We start from the raw sequence: 20098 nt of genomic DNA, 5'->3' as shown, positions 1-20098 counted from the left end.
TGCCAGAATGACATCACAGATTACAGGAGGTAAGTCAAAAGGAATCAACTGCCGCCACTCAATCTCCACGCAAAGAGGTGGAGGTTTGACAGGTCTCCTGCTGCTGTGACAGAAGATCCTCCTGAAGAGGCAGTCAGATCGGGGAATCGATTGTCATACTGAGTAGCTCGGGATACCAAACTCTTTGAGCCCAGTCTGGCGCTACAAGAATGACTTGGGCCAGGTCACGCCTGATCTTCTTCAGCACTCTGGGCAGAAGTGGTATAGGCGAAAAGGCGTACAACAGACCGCAACACTACCCGTGGCAAAAAGTGTCGCCTAGCGAATGGCGCCTTGGAAATTCAAACGTGCAGAACTGCTCACATTGCGCGTTCTCTTCGGTGGCGAATAGATCTAACCAAGGCTCTCCCCACTGTTGAAAGAGACCTTGCGCCACATCCGAGTGAAGACGCCATTCGTGATCCACCATGCACCTGCGGCTGAGTTCGTCCGCCCTGGCATTCAGTGAAACTGCCAGGTGTTGAACCATGAGGCAAATGCCCTGCTGTTCGAGCCATGTCCAGAGGCGCAGAGCCTCCTGACATAGGGTCCACGGCCCCACTCCGCCATGTTTGTTGCAGTACTACATGGCGGTGGTGTTGTCTGTGAACAACTGCATCACTTTCCCTTCGACAGAGGGAAGGAATGCCTTCAGTGCAAGTCGGATCACCCAAGGCTTCAGAAGGTTGATATGGAGCTTGGACTCCGCTGGAATACAGAGGTCTCTGATCTCCGCCTCTGCCATGTGGCCCCCCCAGCCCAGGAGGGACGTGTTCCATCACCACTGTGTGCTCCGGTTGGGGAACGGAGAGGGATCTGCCATGGACCCAATGTTGGTTTTGTGAGCCACCACTGCAGCTGCTCTGCAGTGCCCTCGGAGATCTGGATGTAATCGGACAGGTTCCCCTGATGCTGCGCCCACTGGACCTTCAGGTCCCACTGCAGAGCCCGCATATGTTATCAGGCATGAGTGACCAGCGGGATGCAGGAGGTCATGAGGCCCAGCAGCCTCAGGGTCATCCTGACCGAAACCCAGGATAGAGGCCGAAAGATCAGAATCATAGCCTGAATATCCTGGACTCGCCGTTCGGGAGGATAGGCCCAAAACTGCGTCGTGTCCAGAAACGCTCCGATGAAGAGGAGCTTCTGAGAGGGAACCAGGTGCGACTTCGGAACATCGATGGAGAACCCCAGCAAACGCAGGAGGCCGGCCGTAATCTGCAGGTGAGAAACAACTGTCTGGGGCGATTCCGCCTTCAACAGCCAGTCGTCGAGATAGGGGAAGACTGGAACCCCTGATCCGCGACCACCACCATCACTTTCGCGAACACGCGATGGGCGCTGGTAAGGGCAAAGGGGAGCACGGTAAACTGAAAAGTCTCGTGGCCTACCTTGAACCGCAGGTAACGCCAGTGGGCAAGCAGGACGGGAATGTGGAAATATGCGCCCTGCAAGTCCAACACTACCATCCAGTCTAGAACTTCTCCTTCCAGAGGAAGCGATTGACGTCCCTGAGGTCCAAGATAGGACACAGGCCCTTGTCCTGCTTAGGCACCAGATAGTAGTGGGAATAACAACCACGTCCTACTTCTGGCAGAGGAGTGCCCTTAATGGTCACCTTGGCCAAGAGGGCCACGACTTCCTGCTGAATAAGTGCCAAGTGATCCCCTGGCATGCGGTGGTATTGAGAGTAGCCTCTCCGGACTATGTCTAAAACCCACCTGTCCAAAGTGATGGTGCGCCAGTGGGGGAGGTGATGGCGAATCCTGCCGCCCTCTGGCGTTTGATGGGCCTGAAAGACCGGACTAGGAAGGCTTTGGGGCAGTAGTGGCTGGGGTGGAAGTGGACTGACCCGCCCGCAGGCCCCCTGAACTGCCTCTGCAGTTCCCACATCTGCGGCCACGCTGAGACTGCTGCGGCCTGTAGCTCTGAAGCGAAATTGCTGGTGTGCCTCTTCCGTTGCCACGATAGGAGCGAAAAGCAGAAGGCATGTCCATCACGGTGTTCTGGACATCTCATGAGAAGCCAGTAGTCCACAGCCAGGCGTAGCGCCACCGTGGTTCAAATCGCTCTGCCCAGCGAGTCGGCTGTGTCAAGGCCGCATTGTATCGTGCCTCTGGTAGTCGCAGTGCGTATAACCTGCGGACTTCTTCATGCCCTGATTTTGCTCCTGAGACTTTGTCGGACAGTAACGCTGTGCCCAGAAGCGGGATTCTTGTGGTGTGCTGACAGCGGGACTGCGAGCTCCAGGATCCTCTGCGGCCCGATACCTGCCGCACCTGTGAGCTCTTCCCGCCCCCCCTCCACCCGCACTGAGGGCTGAGCTCATAAGCGACTCGAGTCTCCCGCTCCACGGGTGCCTCTGGTAGTCGCAGTGCGTGTAACCTGCGGACTTCTTCATGCCCTGATTTTGCTCCTGAGACTTTGTCGGACCCTAACGCTGTGCCCAGAAGCGGGATTCTTGTGGTGTGCTGACGGCGGGACTGCGAGCTCCAGGATCCTCTGCGGCCCGATACCTGCCGCACCTGTGAGCTCTTCCCGCCCCCCCTCCACCCGCACTGAGGGCTGAGCTCATAAGTGACTCGAGTCTCCCGCTCCACGGGTGCCTCTGGTAATCGCAGTGCTTGTAACCTGCAGACTTCTTCATGCCCTGATTTTGCTCCTGAGACTTTGTCGGACCCTAACGCTGGGCCCAGAAGCGGGATTCTAGTGGTGTGCTGACAGCGGGACTGCGAGCTCCAGGATCCTCTGCGGCCCGATACCTGCCGCACCTGTGAGCTCTTCCCGCCCCCCCTCCACCCGCTCTTCGGTCATAAAAACACGCCCCCCTGACGCGCATCGCGGAACACACGCGGGACTTCGCCGGGCTAAGCCCGGGCAAAGGGCGGGCCGTCTGAGGCCGTCCGAGGTCGAGAGAGGTCGGGTTGGATCCCCCCTCTTTCATGCGAGTTGCGGACTATACTGTTTTCCTTTTATCATTGGTGTGGGGATTGTTGTGATTTTTCCTTCTAATTATTACATCTGGGTTTGGTGCAATCCTTCGTACTACCGCTGGCGGCTCATTTTGTGTACTCTCGAAATTATGCCTCTACGATTTGGGAAAGAAAGACTTGTACAAGTTACCACATCGAACAACATGTATTTTAGAAAAGGAAATTGCTCTTGCCGAAAAACGTTTATCTATTGATCTTGTAACAGGGAAGCGGTCATCGTTGGGGAAAATTGGGCAGGTAGCATTTCCCCCTCAACTATGTCATCTTGATCCTAGTGTTAACTCACGCCCAAGCCCCGAAATGGTGCCAATGGACTTGGAGTCCGATGTTGTCAGCCATGTTTTAGATACATCAATGAATAGTTCTCTTACTAACAGCCTAATGAATATTGTTGTTGATCGCTCTATATTATCTAGTTCATCACCTAGTCTTGAGCATAAAACCCCAACCACGGGAGAATCTCTTAAACTCAAATCTAGCAAGAGGAAAAGAGTAGAGAAATTCCAGAACGGGGGAATTGCGAAGATCTCTAAAAACAAGGGTACAACACAGTCTAAAAAAGTTCTAACAACACCCCCTACCCCCTACCAACACTGTTGCCCCTATAAATCCTACCGAACATTTTCTAACTCATAGAACTGAAGACGTTCTCTTGGGCAAGATAGAATTCTTGGTAAAATCTTTAATGTTGCCGTTACTAGAATGCACAAGGATGTTAAATGCCAAAATGGACCAGATGGATGTGCTACTAAGAGAAAAGTCCAGTAAATATAGTAGATGTTCAATCTGGAAGTCAGAAACCATCTAAATATGACATCTCAGGGTTAGTGTTAACAGCTAAACCTGCACCCTTGCTTCCCCAGCAAGAACAACAAAGGCTGGGGAAAAGCAGGAACGATAATAAACTTACCAGGGGTAGACCTCCAAAGGAAGGTGTGGCAGCTAAACCTCAGCCTGCTCCCAGTGTGTCAGCTAAAGCCATCCGGCCATCGGGACAAGGCAATCCAGGCATTAAGTCTGCTCATCCAAAGCCGCCATGTGTTAATTTACCTCCTGAATCAGCCCCTTACACTATTATTTTGACGGGAGTTGTTCCAACGGAGGGGGGGAAACCTGAATCATATAGGGAATTAAAAAATAAAGTTACTTTCTGGCTAAATAAGAATAGAACTCTTCCACCTATGTCTACAACGGAGATCTTAAACGTCAGAAGAGTAAATTGGGTAGGCCATTGCCCAAAAGATCTGGAGGGGGACTGTGTTATCGTCAGCTTTAGGGAGCCTTGGGTGGTGGACTTTATTTGTAGACAACCAAGATTTGGTAAAGTGGGTGAAGTCCAATCGCTAAGCCTGCATTATTTCTATCCCCAAAGAGGCAGAATTTGTGGTCCATCCTACCAAGCACCATCGTATCAAAATAGCAGACCTAGAGGAAGGCAACCCTTTTGATTTGGTAACACATTCCCCGTTTTTTCCACAACTTTCAAACCGGTTTGAACCGCTCTGTGGTCTTGAGGGGGTTGATTGACTCCAGCGCAAGCCAGTTGGTAACATTAGTCCAGCGAACATAGTTAGCTGTCCAGAGGGTTTTGACTTAACTCAAGTCGAGGTGGAGGAAAGTAGTTCCCCAGGACAGTGGGGGTGAGTTCAAAGGAAGTACTGTGGAAGCTGGTTCTGCTGCCGGAAAGCTGTTGGGTGGGGGTGGGAGGCCACGAGGAATCCAAATGGAGGCCACGGACCCAAGTCAACCAAGTGTACTGATAAATCAGGATCCAATGATTAAAATAGTTTCTTGGAATATCGCTGGGCTTAAGGGGAAACTAGATGGGGTGGATTGGGGAGAGTTTATAGACCTGCACAATATCCTAATTTTCCAAGAAAGTTGGGCACTTGACCCAATCTTTCGTGCGGCCTATATTAACTTTTACAAACCAGCTATTAGGGGGAAAAAGGGCAGACCGTCCGGTGGCCTGACAATATGGATTAGACAATCCCTTGGTTATAGGCCACCGGAATTGATAGTCCAAAATATGGATATCCTGGGATTAAAACTTTGTAGGGAAAATCATCAGGATATATTTATAATTAATATTTATGCACGGGGCCTATCAGGAGGGCGGAGTCCAGCAATTATTGATGATCTTGAAAGTTTGCTTGATTCAATCGGGAGGGACAAGTTTATAGTAGTGGCAGGGGATTTAAACTGCACTTTTGAACCCCTTCCGAGTGAGGGAGAGGACACTTATGGTGAGGTTGATCAGATATGGAATGTTCCACACCCTGCCCTAAACCCTATTAAAAAGGTTACTGAGGCAGCTCTGCACTGGCTAGACTTGTGCCTGGAGTGGGGCCTAAAAGCTGCCAATGGACGAGCAAACTTGGACAAAATTGGGCAGGTAACCTTTGATAATGGAGCCAGTACAAGCAGAATTGATTACTTTTTAATCAAACTAGAGTTTTGGTCATTATTAGATGACATGGTAATTGCACGTCCAGAGAGTGACCATAACCCTTTGATATTAAGTTTGAAAATAGATGGCGGGCTTGGTAGAACGAACGCCACAAATTGTATGACAGCCGAGGCCATCTTAACCAACGATAGACGCAGGTTTCGTTGGTGTAGGGTATTGGATGACCCTGCCACTCTTGACAAAATATCCCACGAAGTTTCATCTTCTGTGAATGTAGTTAAGACAGTGATTGCAAATTCAGGCCCTCTTGAGCAGATATGTATTCAACATGAGCAACTTTTTGATAAGTTGAAAGCTCTTTTTAGTAAGTTAGGCACATCTGGGAAAGTTGTGGGACGCTTACCTAGTACTAAATGGTATGATAAAACATGTCGTCAGGCCCATAGTTCCCTGATTCATGCTATTAAATCCAGGGTTACTTTAGATATTAAGATGGCAAGGTTGAAGTATAAGAAGGTCCAAAGGGAGGCGAAGAAAACGTGGGATGATCGCCGCTGGCAGGATTTGTATGAAGCCTGCTTGTCCTCGAACCAGATTAAATTCTGGCAGGTTGTGAAATGGGGAGAGACTCTAGACTCGCAAACACCAGTTAATTATGTTGCTGCCGAGGATTGGGTGGCGCACTACTCAACCCAGTTTAGTAGTTTGGAGGTGGTTCCACCAAAAGTCCTGGTATACCCGATGGTCTCGCCTTTAACATCTCGCTCACCCGTAGTGTTTGAAAATAAAGAGGCAGAGAAGGCGCTAGGATCGGTCCAAGCCGGTAAAGCTCCAGGCATGGATTGCATCCCGGCTGACCTTTTTAAGTATGATCAGCATAATTGGGTGCCATATATTACAATACTAGCTAATGCCATTGCTAACGGGGCAAGGATTCCAGATTCATGGAGAGGGGCGGAAATTCTTCCTATTTACAAAAAAGGAGATCCTTCATCCCTAGGGAATTACCGCCCAATAAGTCTTTTAGACGCCCTGCAGAAAGTTATAGCAAGAATGGTCTTGGCTAAAATTCAGGCATGGATGTGTAAGGAAAATATTCTGTCCCCGATGCAAGCAGGCTTCAGGTCATGCACTAGCACAATCGACCAAGTGTTCATATTTATTCTGATATACTGGAAGGTCGTGTTTTTAGGTGGAGGTTCTATATATGCAGCATTCGTGGACCTTAAATCCGCGTTTGATCTCGTCCCACGGGGCAAGTTATGGGCAGCCTTGGGTAAAATGGGAATGCCACCAGAACTCTTGGAGCTAACCGCAAGATTGCATGAGGATAATTTTGCTAGGGTTAGATGGGGTAAGCAGGGGCAGGTGACTGAGCCCTTTCCTGTTACTCGTGGCGTAAGACAGGGGTGCGTTCTCGCACCAACCCTGTTTTTATTATTCATTAATAAAGTAGTGCAGTACCTAGCAGACACGCCTACTGATGCGCCCGTTTTGGGCGGCACCAAGTTTCCTCTCCTCATCTTTGCAGATGACACGTTAATTCTGTGAAAAACCCAAAAGGGTCTACAGATCGCGATAAATAAGTTTGTTGACTTTTGTAAAAACAATGATCTAGAGATCAATGTGTCCAAAACTAAATTCATGGTCTTAACCAAAAACAGACCACAACGGAGCCATGTTAGTATGAATGGTACCGACTTAGAACAGGTGTATGTCATGATCTATCTGGGGGTGGTTTTAGATTACAGGCTGCGATGGAAATCTCAGATCGATGCCCTCTGTTTAAAATGTGTTCGTTTAACGGGGTGCCTACTAAAGGAGCAAAGATGTTCACAAACTAAAAGGATAATGCCAGCATTAAAAATCTATAATGCAAAAATAAGTTCTGCAATCCTTTATGGTGCGGACTTATGGGGCTTTGTGGATCTTGCTCCTTTGGTTAGAATTCAAAATAAGTTTCTGCGTAGCCTGGTAAGTCCCACAATCAACCCCGATCCAACCTCTCTTATTAGACATGGGCTGTCATCCAATTAAAGACTTAGCACGGTACAGGATGGTAGCTTTGTGGAGATGTATATGGTCTACACCGGAACTGGCCTTATTTGCTAAAGAAATTTTAGATTTAAGATCAATCATAGGGTCAGGCAACCTCCCGTGGTTTCGTGAAGTGAGGTCTATATTGCGAAACATGGGAAGTCTACAGTGGTCAGATCCGGGAAACAATGTTTTTCCGTCTAAAAAAGAATTTAAATTATTATATTGGGCGACTGTAAAAGAACAATCTGTCACGTTATCACATTCTGCAAATTGACAGGTTTGTTTTTGATTCATAAGGTAGGCACTCGATTAGAGTCTTATTGGGACATCATCATTAGAAGTTTGGACAGAAAGCTCTACCACCAGTTTAGAGTTGGCTCGCTACCTGTTAGGATGTTTACACACAAATGGCGCGGCCAGCAAACAGAGTTCTGTCCCTGGTGTAGTGGGTATAGGGAGTCTATTGGTCATATCTTCTTTGCCTGCCCTGCATACTCCCCCCCCCCCCATTTGTAGGAGGATTAAGACACAGGTGTGTGCGGAAGCTCTCTGGGTTCTAAGAACAAATACCTCAGAGTGTGTGACTATAGGTGTGGCAACATTTTTAGGGTGGGCATGGACTATTAGAGCTAGGTTCCCATCTGTCATTTGATTAGTTGATAGTTTTTTATATGAATGAAATTTTGTATGTCTTTTTGAGTCAATTTAATTAAGTCTTAATGGATTAATGATGTATAAAGGATTAATGTGTATATTTAAATTGATAAATTGATTATGTACTGTGTTTTATGAATTATGTATGTATTTTTATATGATGTCTTTTATGGTGTAAAAATCGAAATAAAGACGTATGAAACTGAAACTGTATCGTGAACTTGGCTGCATCTTTCCCCTCAGCAATAGCTTTCAAGAGCACTGTCCACACCTCCTCCGGACACTGAGACAGCACTTGTGCCACTGTATCCCACACAGAGTGGGAGTATCGGCCCAAGAGGCATGCAGTGTTCACAGACCTGAACTGGCGCAAGAAAAAATCTTCTTCCCAAATTGTTCTGGTCCCTTAGATTCCCTGTCCAGGGGTGCGGTAGGGAATGCGCTCTGGAAAGTTGAGGCTTGGACAACCAAACTCTCAGGGGTGGGGCGTTGGGAGAGGAAAATGGGGCCGGGCGGTGGCGACGGGCCACGTTCCTATCCATAGGAGCACCTGTGTTGGGCGTGGAGCAGGTGCCCAAAAGAACGTCAGAAAGTGCCTCATTGAAAGGCAGCAGTGGCTCCACAGAGGTAGCCGCCGGTTGAAGCACTTCTGTCAGGAGGTTAGTCCTGATGGCCACGGTAGGGAGTTGGAGGTTGAGGGCCTCTGCCGCTCTATGCAACACCACTGCATAACTTGCACCCTCCTCCGTAGCCACGGTAGGAGGAGTGAGCATGCCAAGGTTAGGGGCGGTGTCGAGACCGCTGGCATCCCCCAGTTCCTCTGCCCAGTCTGGGTCATACTCGCACTGAGCTCTGAGAGGCTCCTCAGACCCCTCCCAGTCCTCCCCTTCCTCCTCAGGCTGATGTACAGGCCGAAAATAAGGAGGCTGGACATAGGGGTAGAAAGGCCCCATCGGCGTCAAGCGACGCAGTTTCGGTTCCGTGTCCATGTTGGGGCTGAAACCAGGGGCGACGTCGTCCGGGGCTACGGGCGACGTTGGAGGGGGTTCCGGTGGGGTAAACGTTGGTGGAGGTGTAACGAGGTCAACCAGCGTCGACCGGGATGCAGGCCTGGATCCTTAGGGGCCCTGCGGCACCGGGGCCGAAGCCGACAGCGATGCCGGAGCCGCCCACAGTGAAGGGCAAAGACCCCCAGTCAGGCCCGACGGCTTAAAGAGGTGGGCCAGGGCTGACAGGAATTCCTGCAGCTGGGCCGGAGGTCGCTGACGGACCCGGGAAGGGCGGGTAGGCTGGCGGCGACACCGTTCGCTCCGCCGGAGGCACCACCCGCACCCTCAGCCGCCTCGCGCGAGGGGAAGTAGTCGAGCGATGACGCTTCTTCGACTTCTTGTGCTTTGTCTTACCTGACCCGAGTGCGAAGACTTCTGATGATGATGGCTCTGCGACCGGTCCCTCGACCTCCCATGGGACCTTGAGCGGCGTGGAGCCGACTGCCGGACCTCCAGCAACTTTCGGAACCGCTCCCGCAAATTCTTCGGCCATGGCCCGGCAGTCGGGGCACGACTTGGGGTTGTGGTTGGCGCCAGGCAGTAAAGACACAAGCGGTGTGGGTCCGTCACCGACATCAGCCGATGACAGTCCCCGCAAGACTTGAAACAGGGCATCCCTACGACACAAGGAGTCGATCGACTCAAAAAAAAATTGAGATAAAAAGCATCAAAAACACAGTCAAAAAATGACTTGGGGTACTACTGTCTCCGGACGTGCGCTTGCTGTCGCGGAAAAAGGAAGAACTGACGTCAGCGCGCGAGGGCGGCGTCTAAGTAGCTGCCGCGATGTCATCTCGGCTACCACGATGACAACGCCACCTTCCGACGCACAGGGGTACTGCTGATGAAAACTTTCCGCATCCAGTCTGACGCCTGGGGGTAATTCGAAGGTAAGGAATCTATCACTATGTGTTTCTTTCAAATATGATATTTTCTATATGTGTATATACTTTCAGTGTTCCTTATCTATTATATGTATGTATGTGTTTCACAATCCATCTCACCCAGGTTTGTAAATACGATCTATATACATACAATTGCACTTTCTGTCTTATATAATGCTCCTGATTTATCTATGTACAGTACTCAGATGAATCTTTTATGCACAATACAAAATTATTCAAAAATAAAAAAACATAAATAAGTACAACAATAAATAAGGTATTGTGCTCCAGGGCCACTTAGTGTTCTGAAGAAACATCATATGTGAAGCCTTTAGTAGTACGCTTGGGTATTAGATAAGGAGTCCTCTTTCCTAGCACATACCTGTGTTGATATCTGTTGCTCTGGGTCCGTCTCAGCCACCTGAATGTGCTGCACTTGAATAGTATGCTGAGTGTATGACTGAGGGTCATGCAACTGGCCCACGTCTACTGTGGAATGATGGGAGTGATGAGGGGATGTAGCCTGAGGACAAAAAGAACCACAAACACAGCAAGAAAAATCAACTGCTTTTACAGTACTTTTTTTTTTCTTAATACAGTTTGTGAACAGTTATTTCCCTCCCCATGAAAGCTCGTCTCTTTTCATCTTTCATCATTAGTGCTAGTTTGAACATGTACCCTCATGTGGATGTGTGACACGCCACATCCAACTGTGTGGATTTCTCTAGAAAATTACAAAAATGCTTCAACTGGGTGTTAAACAGCTACATTATTACACTTTTAAATCAGAGTTATGAAGTGCCTTTGTTTTTTATTTATTTTTATTCAGTCCACTCTGGCATTTTTGTAGTTTTTCAATTAAACAAAACGGTTTGGTTTATTTCTTAACATAACACTAAAAATACAAACATTAGGAACCACACAAGTACAGGGATGTACCTAACCACTTAAAATAAACAAATGCAGTACTTGTCCAGAATTCAGAAATCATAGAATTGTTAATGATGCTTCCTATCTCAACAATTCTGCAACAAACTTTCCAAAAAAAAAGCTCCAAACATTCTTAATTTTTGACAAATTTGAAGTCTAAGGGTATCCCAGGCCAAGTTATACACACTGTTTTCACTGGAAATCCCTGCAAAAAAATGTTTTTGCAAAAACATTTCAAAGCAGTCCAACAAAACAATACCACATTTGTTAGGCAGAAAGGTTTGGATGATTTTGGTGCCTTTTTTGCAGAGACGTAAGCGAAAATGTCTGATGAATATGCCTGCATGATATATCTAACTATTAGAGTATCAAATCATCAGGAACATTACATGAACACAGAAACCTGCTTCGTAAGTCGTTGAAATTTTTTAACCCTTGAGAGCAGTGAGATGCAGTGACCTAAATAGTTTTTTTGCAGTCACTGTATTGCAACCATCTTGAACTGTTGATTGAGATCACTTATCGCATTTTATTGCAAGCAGGGGATATGGGCAACAACCTCTGATGCATTACTTGAGTATAATTCTTCAATGAAATTCACATTCCACTTGAGCCCAATTACTGTAAGAGGTCTAAAAATGCGAAGGCATTCATCATATTTTTACCACTAATCTTGAAGCGTGATTACAAACATTTATGAGGTCACAAAATGGCTCTGGGTTTAGGGGTGTGTTATCGCAACCTAAAATCCTCTAATTTCACTGAAACAAGATCCAGTTACTGTGGGACAGAGCAGTCAGATGATTCAAATAAAGTAGCATTGTATCTATAGAACAAAAACTGAAATTTGAAAGCAGGGAAAGCACTGACAGAACGTTAACTCCAATCCCCACTTTCCAATGCCCATGACCTCAAATGGGACATCAAACAAGACCACAGATTGTCTAAGGAAAAATGATTTTTGCAGGTTTAACCCTCCCTCCCCCTTCCTGCCCCTATTCGGACTACTAGGTACTGGTATAATGGCACTGAAAAGCCTTGAGCCCTGCTAAACAGAAATCACATGCATGGGCACTGACCCTAAAACTGGAGTAAGTTTAATTGACTTGTCCCCAATTGGCATAATCTGACTTACTGGTAAATCCCTAGTTTATGGTACCAGAGGTACACAGGGCCTGCATGTTGAGGTATCCTTTGTTGATTGCAGCAAGTATGTGCCCCTATGAGTATGAGAAGGTGAACATGGCTCCCAGGCTGCCACTGCAGACTGGCTTGGCAGTTTAAAACTTCTAACCCAACTTTGCCATTTAAAGTAATGGCAAAGCCCAACCTCCCCTTCTAATATATGTAAGTCACCCCTAAGGTAGGCCTAATGAGCCCTAAGGCAGGGTGATGTGTGTTAAAAAGTGGAGCATGTACTTTGACATGTTCCAACAGTGAAAACCCTAAACTGTTGTCAGGGCCAGCTTTAGAGCTGGTGGCGCCCGGTGCAACAATGTTTATTGGTGCCCCCCCAATGATCACCTCCACCCAGTGGCGTAGCTAGCTCTATAGTGGGCGGAGGCAGCCGCCCCCAAAACTCGTGCTGCCCGGGGCGGAATACTCCCCTCCAATCCCCCTAGCGATGCCACTGCCTCCACCACGGATTTCCTCACCACCACCCTATGGCAGTACCAAAGTCTCCAAAACCACATTCTCTTAGATGCTTATATAGCACTTTCTTTCAGATGCATATATAGCACCACTCATAGCACTGTAGGGTACCAGAGCAGTTTGCATCATACACACATTACACAGAGACAATCAATCATAAGTGTTTAACTCCGTGTATAGAACAAGTTACTTCCCTTCTGTAACAATATATCTGTAAGAAACATTAGTTAGTTATAGATTCCTTACCTTAGAATTACCCCAAGGCGTCAGACTGTATCCAGAAAGTTTTTTTGTCAGCAGTATCTCTGCGCATCGGAAGGTGGCGTAGATCAGCTCCACGTCCGTCGTTGGCGTCGTGATCGCCGGGATGACGTTGCGGCAGCTACTTAGACACTGCCCTCGCGCGCCGAAGTCATTTCTGTACACGACTTTCCGCGCCAGAAACGCAGAGCCATGCAAGACACTGACCACTGGTGTACAAAACTAGGGCCCTGAAAGGATGTCCTTAACCCTAGAAATCAGTTCGCAGAATGGGAATGATGGGTGAAATCTATAACTATAACTAACTAATGTTTCTTACAGATATATTGTTACAGAAGGTAAGTAACTTGCTCATCTGAAAGAAACACGCTAGTTATAGATTCCTTACCTTGGAATAGATACCCCAGCAATAACAACTCCGGTGGTGGGGCTGCAAACCAAAAGCACACCAGAAAGTCTTGGAGAACAGAACGGACAAAGAAGCAGTCTCTCTGGACTTGACTGTCAAGGCAGTAGTGTTTGGTAAAGGTGTGCATCAAAGCCCAAATAGCTGCCTGAAAAATGTAATTCACAGGAACTCCACGTCCCAAAGCAGTAGTGCTGCCGTCGCCCTGGTGGAATGGGCGCGCAGTCCCACTGGAGGCTCCTTCTTTGCCACAGAATAACAGGCACAAGACAACCCATCAGGAGATAATCCGCTTGTGTATGGCCCACCCTTTCTTGGCGCCCATGTACCCAACAAAGAGCTGGTCGTCCACCCCGAACTGTTTGGTCAGATCCAAATAAAAGGAAAGCGCATGTTTTGGGTCCAGACGGTGGAGCCTCTCTTCCTCTTTAGAAGGATGCAGAGATGGAAAGAAGGTGGGCAAAGTGATAGTGCCTGATGTGGACGGCAGTGACAACCTTGTGCAGAAAGGATGCACGTGTCCGGAGGACAACTTTGTCCGGTTGCACAGAAAGATAAGAAGGCTTAGAAAAAAGTGCCTGGAGCTCACTCACCGGTCTGGCTGAGGGGATGGCCACTAGGAACGCAGTTTTGAGAGTAAAGAGCCTTAAAGGACACTTGTGAAGCGGCTCAAAGGGAGCGCACATTAAATAAGTTAAAACCAGGTTCAAGTCCCACTGAGGCATAACGAAAGGAATAGGAGGAAAAAGATGAGTTATGCTTTTCTAGAAACGATTAACAACCAGGGACTTGAAAAGGAAAGGCTGATCTGGAAACCGAAGGATGGCAGAGATGGCCGAAAGATAGCCCTTGATAGTGCCCAGAGCAGAGCCCTGCAGGGCTAAAGAAAAAAGAGAACTTCAGAAAGAGGGGCAGAAAGGGGTTCCCTCAGCCTTTGCTGTGCACCATGCCACAAACTTGTTCCACCGGCAGGCGTATACAGTCTTAGTGGAGGGACGCCTGGCTGCCAAAATCACATCAATGACTTCAGGAGGCAGGTCGAAAGACGTCAACTGCCGCTGCTCAATCTCCCTGCAGGGAGGGGGAGGCTGGACAGGTTCGGGTGGTGGACGGTCCCCTGTTGCTGCGACAGAAGATCCTCCCGAAGAGTCAGACCGGATGGAGGATCGATGGCAATGTTGAGCCGCTCGGGTTACCAGAGTCTCCGGAGCCACAAGGATCAATCAATCAATCAATCAATCAATCATGCCATTTGTATAGCGCACTACTCACCCGGGAGGGTCTCAAGGCGCTTGGGGGGAGGGGTATGCTACTGCTCGAACAGCCAGGTCTTGCGTTGTTTCCTGAAGGCGAGATGGTCCTGGGTCAGCCAAAGGTGGATGGGGAGGGAGTTCCAAGTCTTGGCAGCCAGGTAAGAGAAGGATCTTCCTCCGGCGGTGGCTCTTCGGATGCGTGGTACGGCTGCGAGGGCGAGGCTGGTGGACCGTAGCTGGCGGGTGGGCGTGTAGAAGGTCAGGCGGTCATTGAGGTACTTGGGGCCCAGGTCGTGGAGAGACTTGTGTGCGTGGGTGAGGAGCCGGAACGTGATCCTCTTGTCGATGGGGAGCCAGTGCAGGTTTCTCAGGTGGCTGGAGATGTGGCTGCGTCGGGGGACATCCAGGATGAGTCGGGCGGAGGCGTTCTGGATGCGCTGGAGTCTTTTCTGTAGCTTGGCTGTGGTTCGAGGGCGTTTCCGTAGTCCAGTCGGCTGGTGACGAATGCCTGGGTGACAGTCTTCCTGGTCTCGGTCGGGATCCAGCGGAAGATCTTGCTAAGCATACGCAGGGTGTTGAAGCACGATGAGGAGACGGCGTTGACTTGTCTGGTCATCGAGAGGGAGGGGTCCAGGATGAAGCCCAGGTTGCGTGCGTGGTCGGTTGGCTTGGGTGCGGTGCCCAAGGATGACTTGGGCCTGGTCGCGCTTGATCTTCTTCAGCACTCTGGGTAGAAGTGGTATAGGCGGAAAGGTGTACAACAGACCGCAAATCCACTTGCGACGAAAAGTGTCACCTAGCGAGTGCCACCTTGGAAATTCCAACGGCCATAATTGCTGACATTGCGTGTTCTCTTTGGAGGCGAATAGATCTAACCAAGGCTCTCTCCACTGTTGAAAGAGACTTCTGATCTCCGCCTCTCCCATGTGGCCGCCCCATCCCACAAGGGACGCATCTGTCACCACTGTGTGGTCTGGTTGGGGAAGGGAGAGGGATCTGCCGCTGACCCAATCTGGTTTGTGAGCCACCACTGCAATTGATGTGCAGTGCCCTCCTAGATCTGGACGCAATCGGACAGATTCCCCTGATGCTGCTCGGGAGGATAGACCCAAAACCACGTCGTGTCCAGACCACTCCGATGAAGAGGAGCTTCTGAGAGGGAATCAGGTGTGACTTCGGCACATTGATGGAAAACCCCAGCAAATGCAGGAGGTCGTCCGTAGTCTGGAGGTGGGAGACAACTGCCTGGGGCGAGCCCGCCTTCAACACCCAGTCGTTGAGAAAGGGGAAGACTGAAAACTCTGATCTTCGCAGAAGAGCTGTGACCACTGCAATCACTTTTGTGAACACCGAAGGGGTGCTGGTAAGGCCCAACGGGGAGCAGAGTAAATTGAAAATGGTTGTGGCCTACCGAGAACCGTAGGTAATGCCGGTAGGTTGGCAGGACGGGGATGTGAAAATAAGCATCCTGCAAGTCCAACACAACCATCCAGTCTCCCGGATGGAGGGCAGACAAGACCTGCACAAGCGCCAACATCTTGAACTTCTCCTTCTGGAGGAAGCGGATGACGTCCCTGAGATCCAAGATAGGATGAAGTCCCTTGTCCTTCTTGGGGACCAGACAGTGGTGGAAATAACAACCGCGACCTACTTCTGGGACAGGAACGCGTTTGATGGCCCACTTGGCCAACCGAGTCATAACTTCATGCTTGAGAAGGGCCAGATGATCCTCCGAAATGCGGTGGTATCGTGGTGGCATGGCTGGAGGAATAGCCTGGAAGGGGAAGGAGTAGCCCCTTCTGGCTATTTGCAAAACCCACCTGTCCGATGTGATGGTGCGCCAATGGGGGAGGTGATGGCAAATCCTGCCGCCCACTGGCGTTTGATGGGCCCGAAAGGTCAGACTAGCATGGTTTGGAGGCTGCTGCAGAGGAGGGGTTGGAGAACTGGCCAGCCCACAGGCCCCCTGAACCACGGCGTTGGTTTCCACGTCCCCGGCCGCGTGAAGGTTGGGCAACCTGCTGTGGACTGTGGCTCTGGGCGGGACGTAGTGGGTCATCCCTTTCGTAGCCACGAAAGGGGAGAAAAGCAGACTGCACTGGGCGGCTGGAGAGGCCCTACGACTTGGCCTTAGCCCATGAGTCCTTGAAGAACTCTAGAGCGTTGTCCGCTTTGTCGCCAAAAAGGCGATGGCCATGAAAGGGCATGTCCATCAAGGTGTTCTGGACATCCCCTGAAAAGCCAGTCGATCTCACTCAGTTGTAGCGACATAGTGCTACTGACGTTGAAATTGTCTGGTCCAGAGAGTCGGCTGTATCCAGCCCACAACGGATGATAAACTTGGCTGCATCCCTCCCGGTATCTGTATAAACAAAAAGAATCCTACCAGAGGAGATGTGTGTCCCAAAGGATGGGGGAGCACTCAGTGTTTGTTAAAATACCCCTCACACACCAAAAGGCCCCTTGGTGTCATGCTTCATCATCGGGGTCTTCGCACCCCTCTACCGGGATGCGGCGTCCTACGACTACGCGGGAGCACTGACAAATGGCTATGTGTGGTGTGTGTGGTTTTTCTATTTAGCATCATTCGAGCGGTGCTGCGTGTGGGGAAAGACGGCGAACACTCGTCTCCGGTCTATTGCACAAAGTAGCAATCAACCCCCAGACGCCCGTGTGAGCTCATGAAGCAAGCAAACCATATTTATGAAGTCATGCAACTGCATGTATCCTGAGCCAAAAAACCGCTGTAGGCACATTATAGCCTTTTTATCACTTAAAAATTATCACTTTTTGTTAAATAACACTTAATTTTTGAGTTGCTAAATAGAAAAACGTGAGTAAGGTGGGGAAGTTGTGCTCCCGTCCTGAAGAAGGAGCGTTTGCTCCGAAACATGTCGACGCACACAAGAGGTACTGTTCATTAACACAACAGAGATTACCTCGCACTTCACTTCTTTTAACAGTGCCAGCCCGGGGTTTTGAATAAATTTTTCTTTTTCCCACGAGCCAGGTACTTTTTAACCAGTCACAACCACCAATCACATTACTTACTTTATCACGTGCACCACACACACCACACATAGCCATTTTGTCAGTGCTCCCGCGTAGTCGTAGGTCGTAGCATGCCTCATCCCGGTAGAGGGGTGCGAAGACCCCGATGATGAAGCATGACACCAAGGGGCCTTTTGGTGTGTGAGGGGTATTTTAACAAACACTGAGTGCTCCCCCATCCTTTGGGACACACATCTCCTCTGGTAGGATTCTTTTTGTTTATACATGTTAGTTTGTGGAGTGTGAATCCTACTCATTTACTCTACATCCCTTCTTTGTTAACTTCTCCCTCCCGGTATTGACAGCCTGGGAGATCACTGTCCCGGCCTCCTCCGGACACTGGGGCAGCACCTGCATAACCGTATCCCACACAGAGTGTGAATAACGGCCCTATAGACATGCAGTGTTTACCGACCGCAGTCCCAAGCTAACGGAAGAGAAACTTTTCTTCCCAAGATGGTCCAGCTTCTTGGATTCCCTTTCCGGTGGAGCTGTAGGGAATACACTTTTGGAAGTGGAGGCTTGGACCACCAAGCTCTCCGGGGTGGAGTGTTGGGAGAGGTAAGTGGGGTCGCCCGGAGCCAAGTGGTGGCATGGGGCAATCATCCTATCCATGGGCGCCCCAGTGTTGGGCCTATACCACGTGCCCAAAAGGATGTCGGTAAGAGTCTCATTAAACGGCAGCAGGGGCTCCGAAGAGCTCGCGCCAGGTGAAGCGCCTCTGTCAGGAGGTTAGTCCTGACCGCCACCGTAGGAAGCTGGAGGTTGAGGGCCTCGGCCGCCCTATGCAATACCACTGCGTATGACGCTCCCTCCTCTGTAGCCACTGTAGGAGGAGAGAACATGCCACGGTCAGGAGATGTGTCAAGACCACTGGCATGCCCCAGGTCCACTCTGAAGTCCTGCTCAGATCCCATCTGATCAGTTAAAGGGTCACCTGACCCCTCCCAGTCCTCCTACTCCTCAGGTTGTCAATCTGGGTGAAAGGGACGCCATGAGTGAGCAGGGGCACAAAAACCCCACTCTGCGCCTTATCCAGCATCGGGCGACGCCAATCCGGCTCCACGTCGGGATGGAGGCCGGGAGCGAGGAAGTGGCGCCTGTGGAGATGTAATCAGGTCAACCAGCGCCGATCCGGATGCAGGCCTGGATCCACGGGGGCCTGGCAGTGCCAGAGCCGACGGCGGAGAAGGCCTAGGTCCCCCAATTGAGTCTGCGGGCCCCGAAGGCGTGCTTGCGGGTTCAGGTCACCCAAAGACGGTATGCATCGCTTCGTAGAATGAACAAGGTTGGATGGGAGTCTTTCCTGGTCCCGGGAAGGGAGGGAAGCCCAGAGTCGACACCACGAGCTCCGCGCGCGGAGACGCGGGATGAGCAACCTGCATCCCTCGTTGCGTCAGCCGACCGACAGGGAGAAGTCGAAGAGCCACGATGTTTCTTCAACTTATTTTTGTGCTTCGACTTGCCCAACCCCAAGTGCGAAGACTTTGATGACTTGGATGAGTGGTGATGGCTCCGTGAAAAGGTCCCTTGACCTCCCTCGTGACCGGGACCTCGAACGGCGCAGAGCAGACTGCCGGCACTCAAGCAACTTTCGGGACCGCTCCCGCAAAGCCTTCGGCGCCATCGACTAGGCGGTTGGAGCACGACTTGGGGTTGTGGTCGCGGTCCAGGCTAAAGAGACTCACACGGTGGGGATCCATAACCGACATCAGTCGGGTACAAGAACTGCAGGCCTTGAAACCAGGCATCCCTCATGCACCAGTCTACGGACTCAGAAAAGAAGTTGACAAAAGTTGAGAAGAAAACTGTCAAAAAGTGACTGGAGGTACCGCTCTCTCCTGCGCTGGCTGGCGCGGTAAAAGAAAGAACTGACATCAGTGTGCGATGGCGGCATCTAAGTAGCTGCCGCATCGTCATCCCGGCGACCACGTCGCAATCGACTGACGTGGAGCCGACCGGCGCCACCTTCTGACGCGCAGAGGAACTGCAGATGAACAAAACGTTCCGGATCCAGTCTGAAGCCTGGTGGTAAGTCTAAGGTAAGGAATCTATAACTAACATGTTTCTTTGAGATGGAAATATTACTTAATATAGAGGACTACAGGGTGTAGGAGTCACATGTCATCAATACTGGTATGCAGTATAGTTTAATAGTGCTTGATGTAGAGAATCACAAACTCAGAATTTAAAAAGGGGCTCCTTAACTGGGAGTTGTCTTTAATAATGAGAATGGATTTCTGCCCAAATTAATCCTTTTTGCATGCATGCGGTTCTATGAAAAAAGTTAATAATACAATACAATTAAACGTGCATGTAAACAGGTCAGTGTGTTACTGCTTTTAAAAGAGACATCATTTTGTTACTTGCAATTTATAAGTTCAAATCCTATATTAAGATATATTATGCACTTTGTAATCTGCTGGGTACTTGTTTTGTGCAACAGGTGTATTAACTCTACTCTACTTTATAGTA

At 49.6% G+C, this 20098-nt stretch overlaps 1 protein-coding gene across 6 annotated transcripts in view; it reads right to left on the bottom strand.

The window, feature by feature from the left end:
• The window catches only part of PRDM10 (PR/SET domain 10), a 1331210-nt gene that overhangs the window by 294047 nt on the left and 1017065 nt on the right, over positions 1–20098 (bottom strand). For all 6 annotated transcript variants that reach the window (XM_078681965.1, XM_078681964.1, XM_078681969.1 and 3 more), the window contains one exon: positions 10452–10592. In XM_078681965.1, coding sequence (XP_078538091.1) covers positions 10452–10592 — 141 coding nt within the window. The remainder of the gene's footprint in view (positions 1–10451; positions 10593–20098) is intronic.

Source organism: Lissotriton helveticus, chromosome 3_1 (genome assembly GCF_964261635.1).
Source record: "Lissotriton helveticus chromosome 3_1, aLisHel1.1, whole genome shotgun sequence".
NCBI lineage: Eukaryota > Metazoa > Chordata > Amphibia > Caudata > Salamandridae > Lissotriton > Lissotriton helveticus.
Note: the sequence above shows the minus strand (reverse complement) of the source record. Positions and strands in the feature narration are given on the sequence as shown.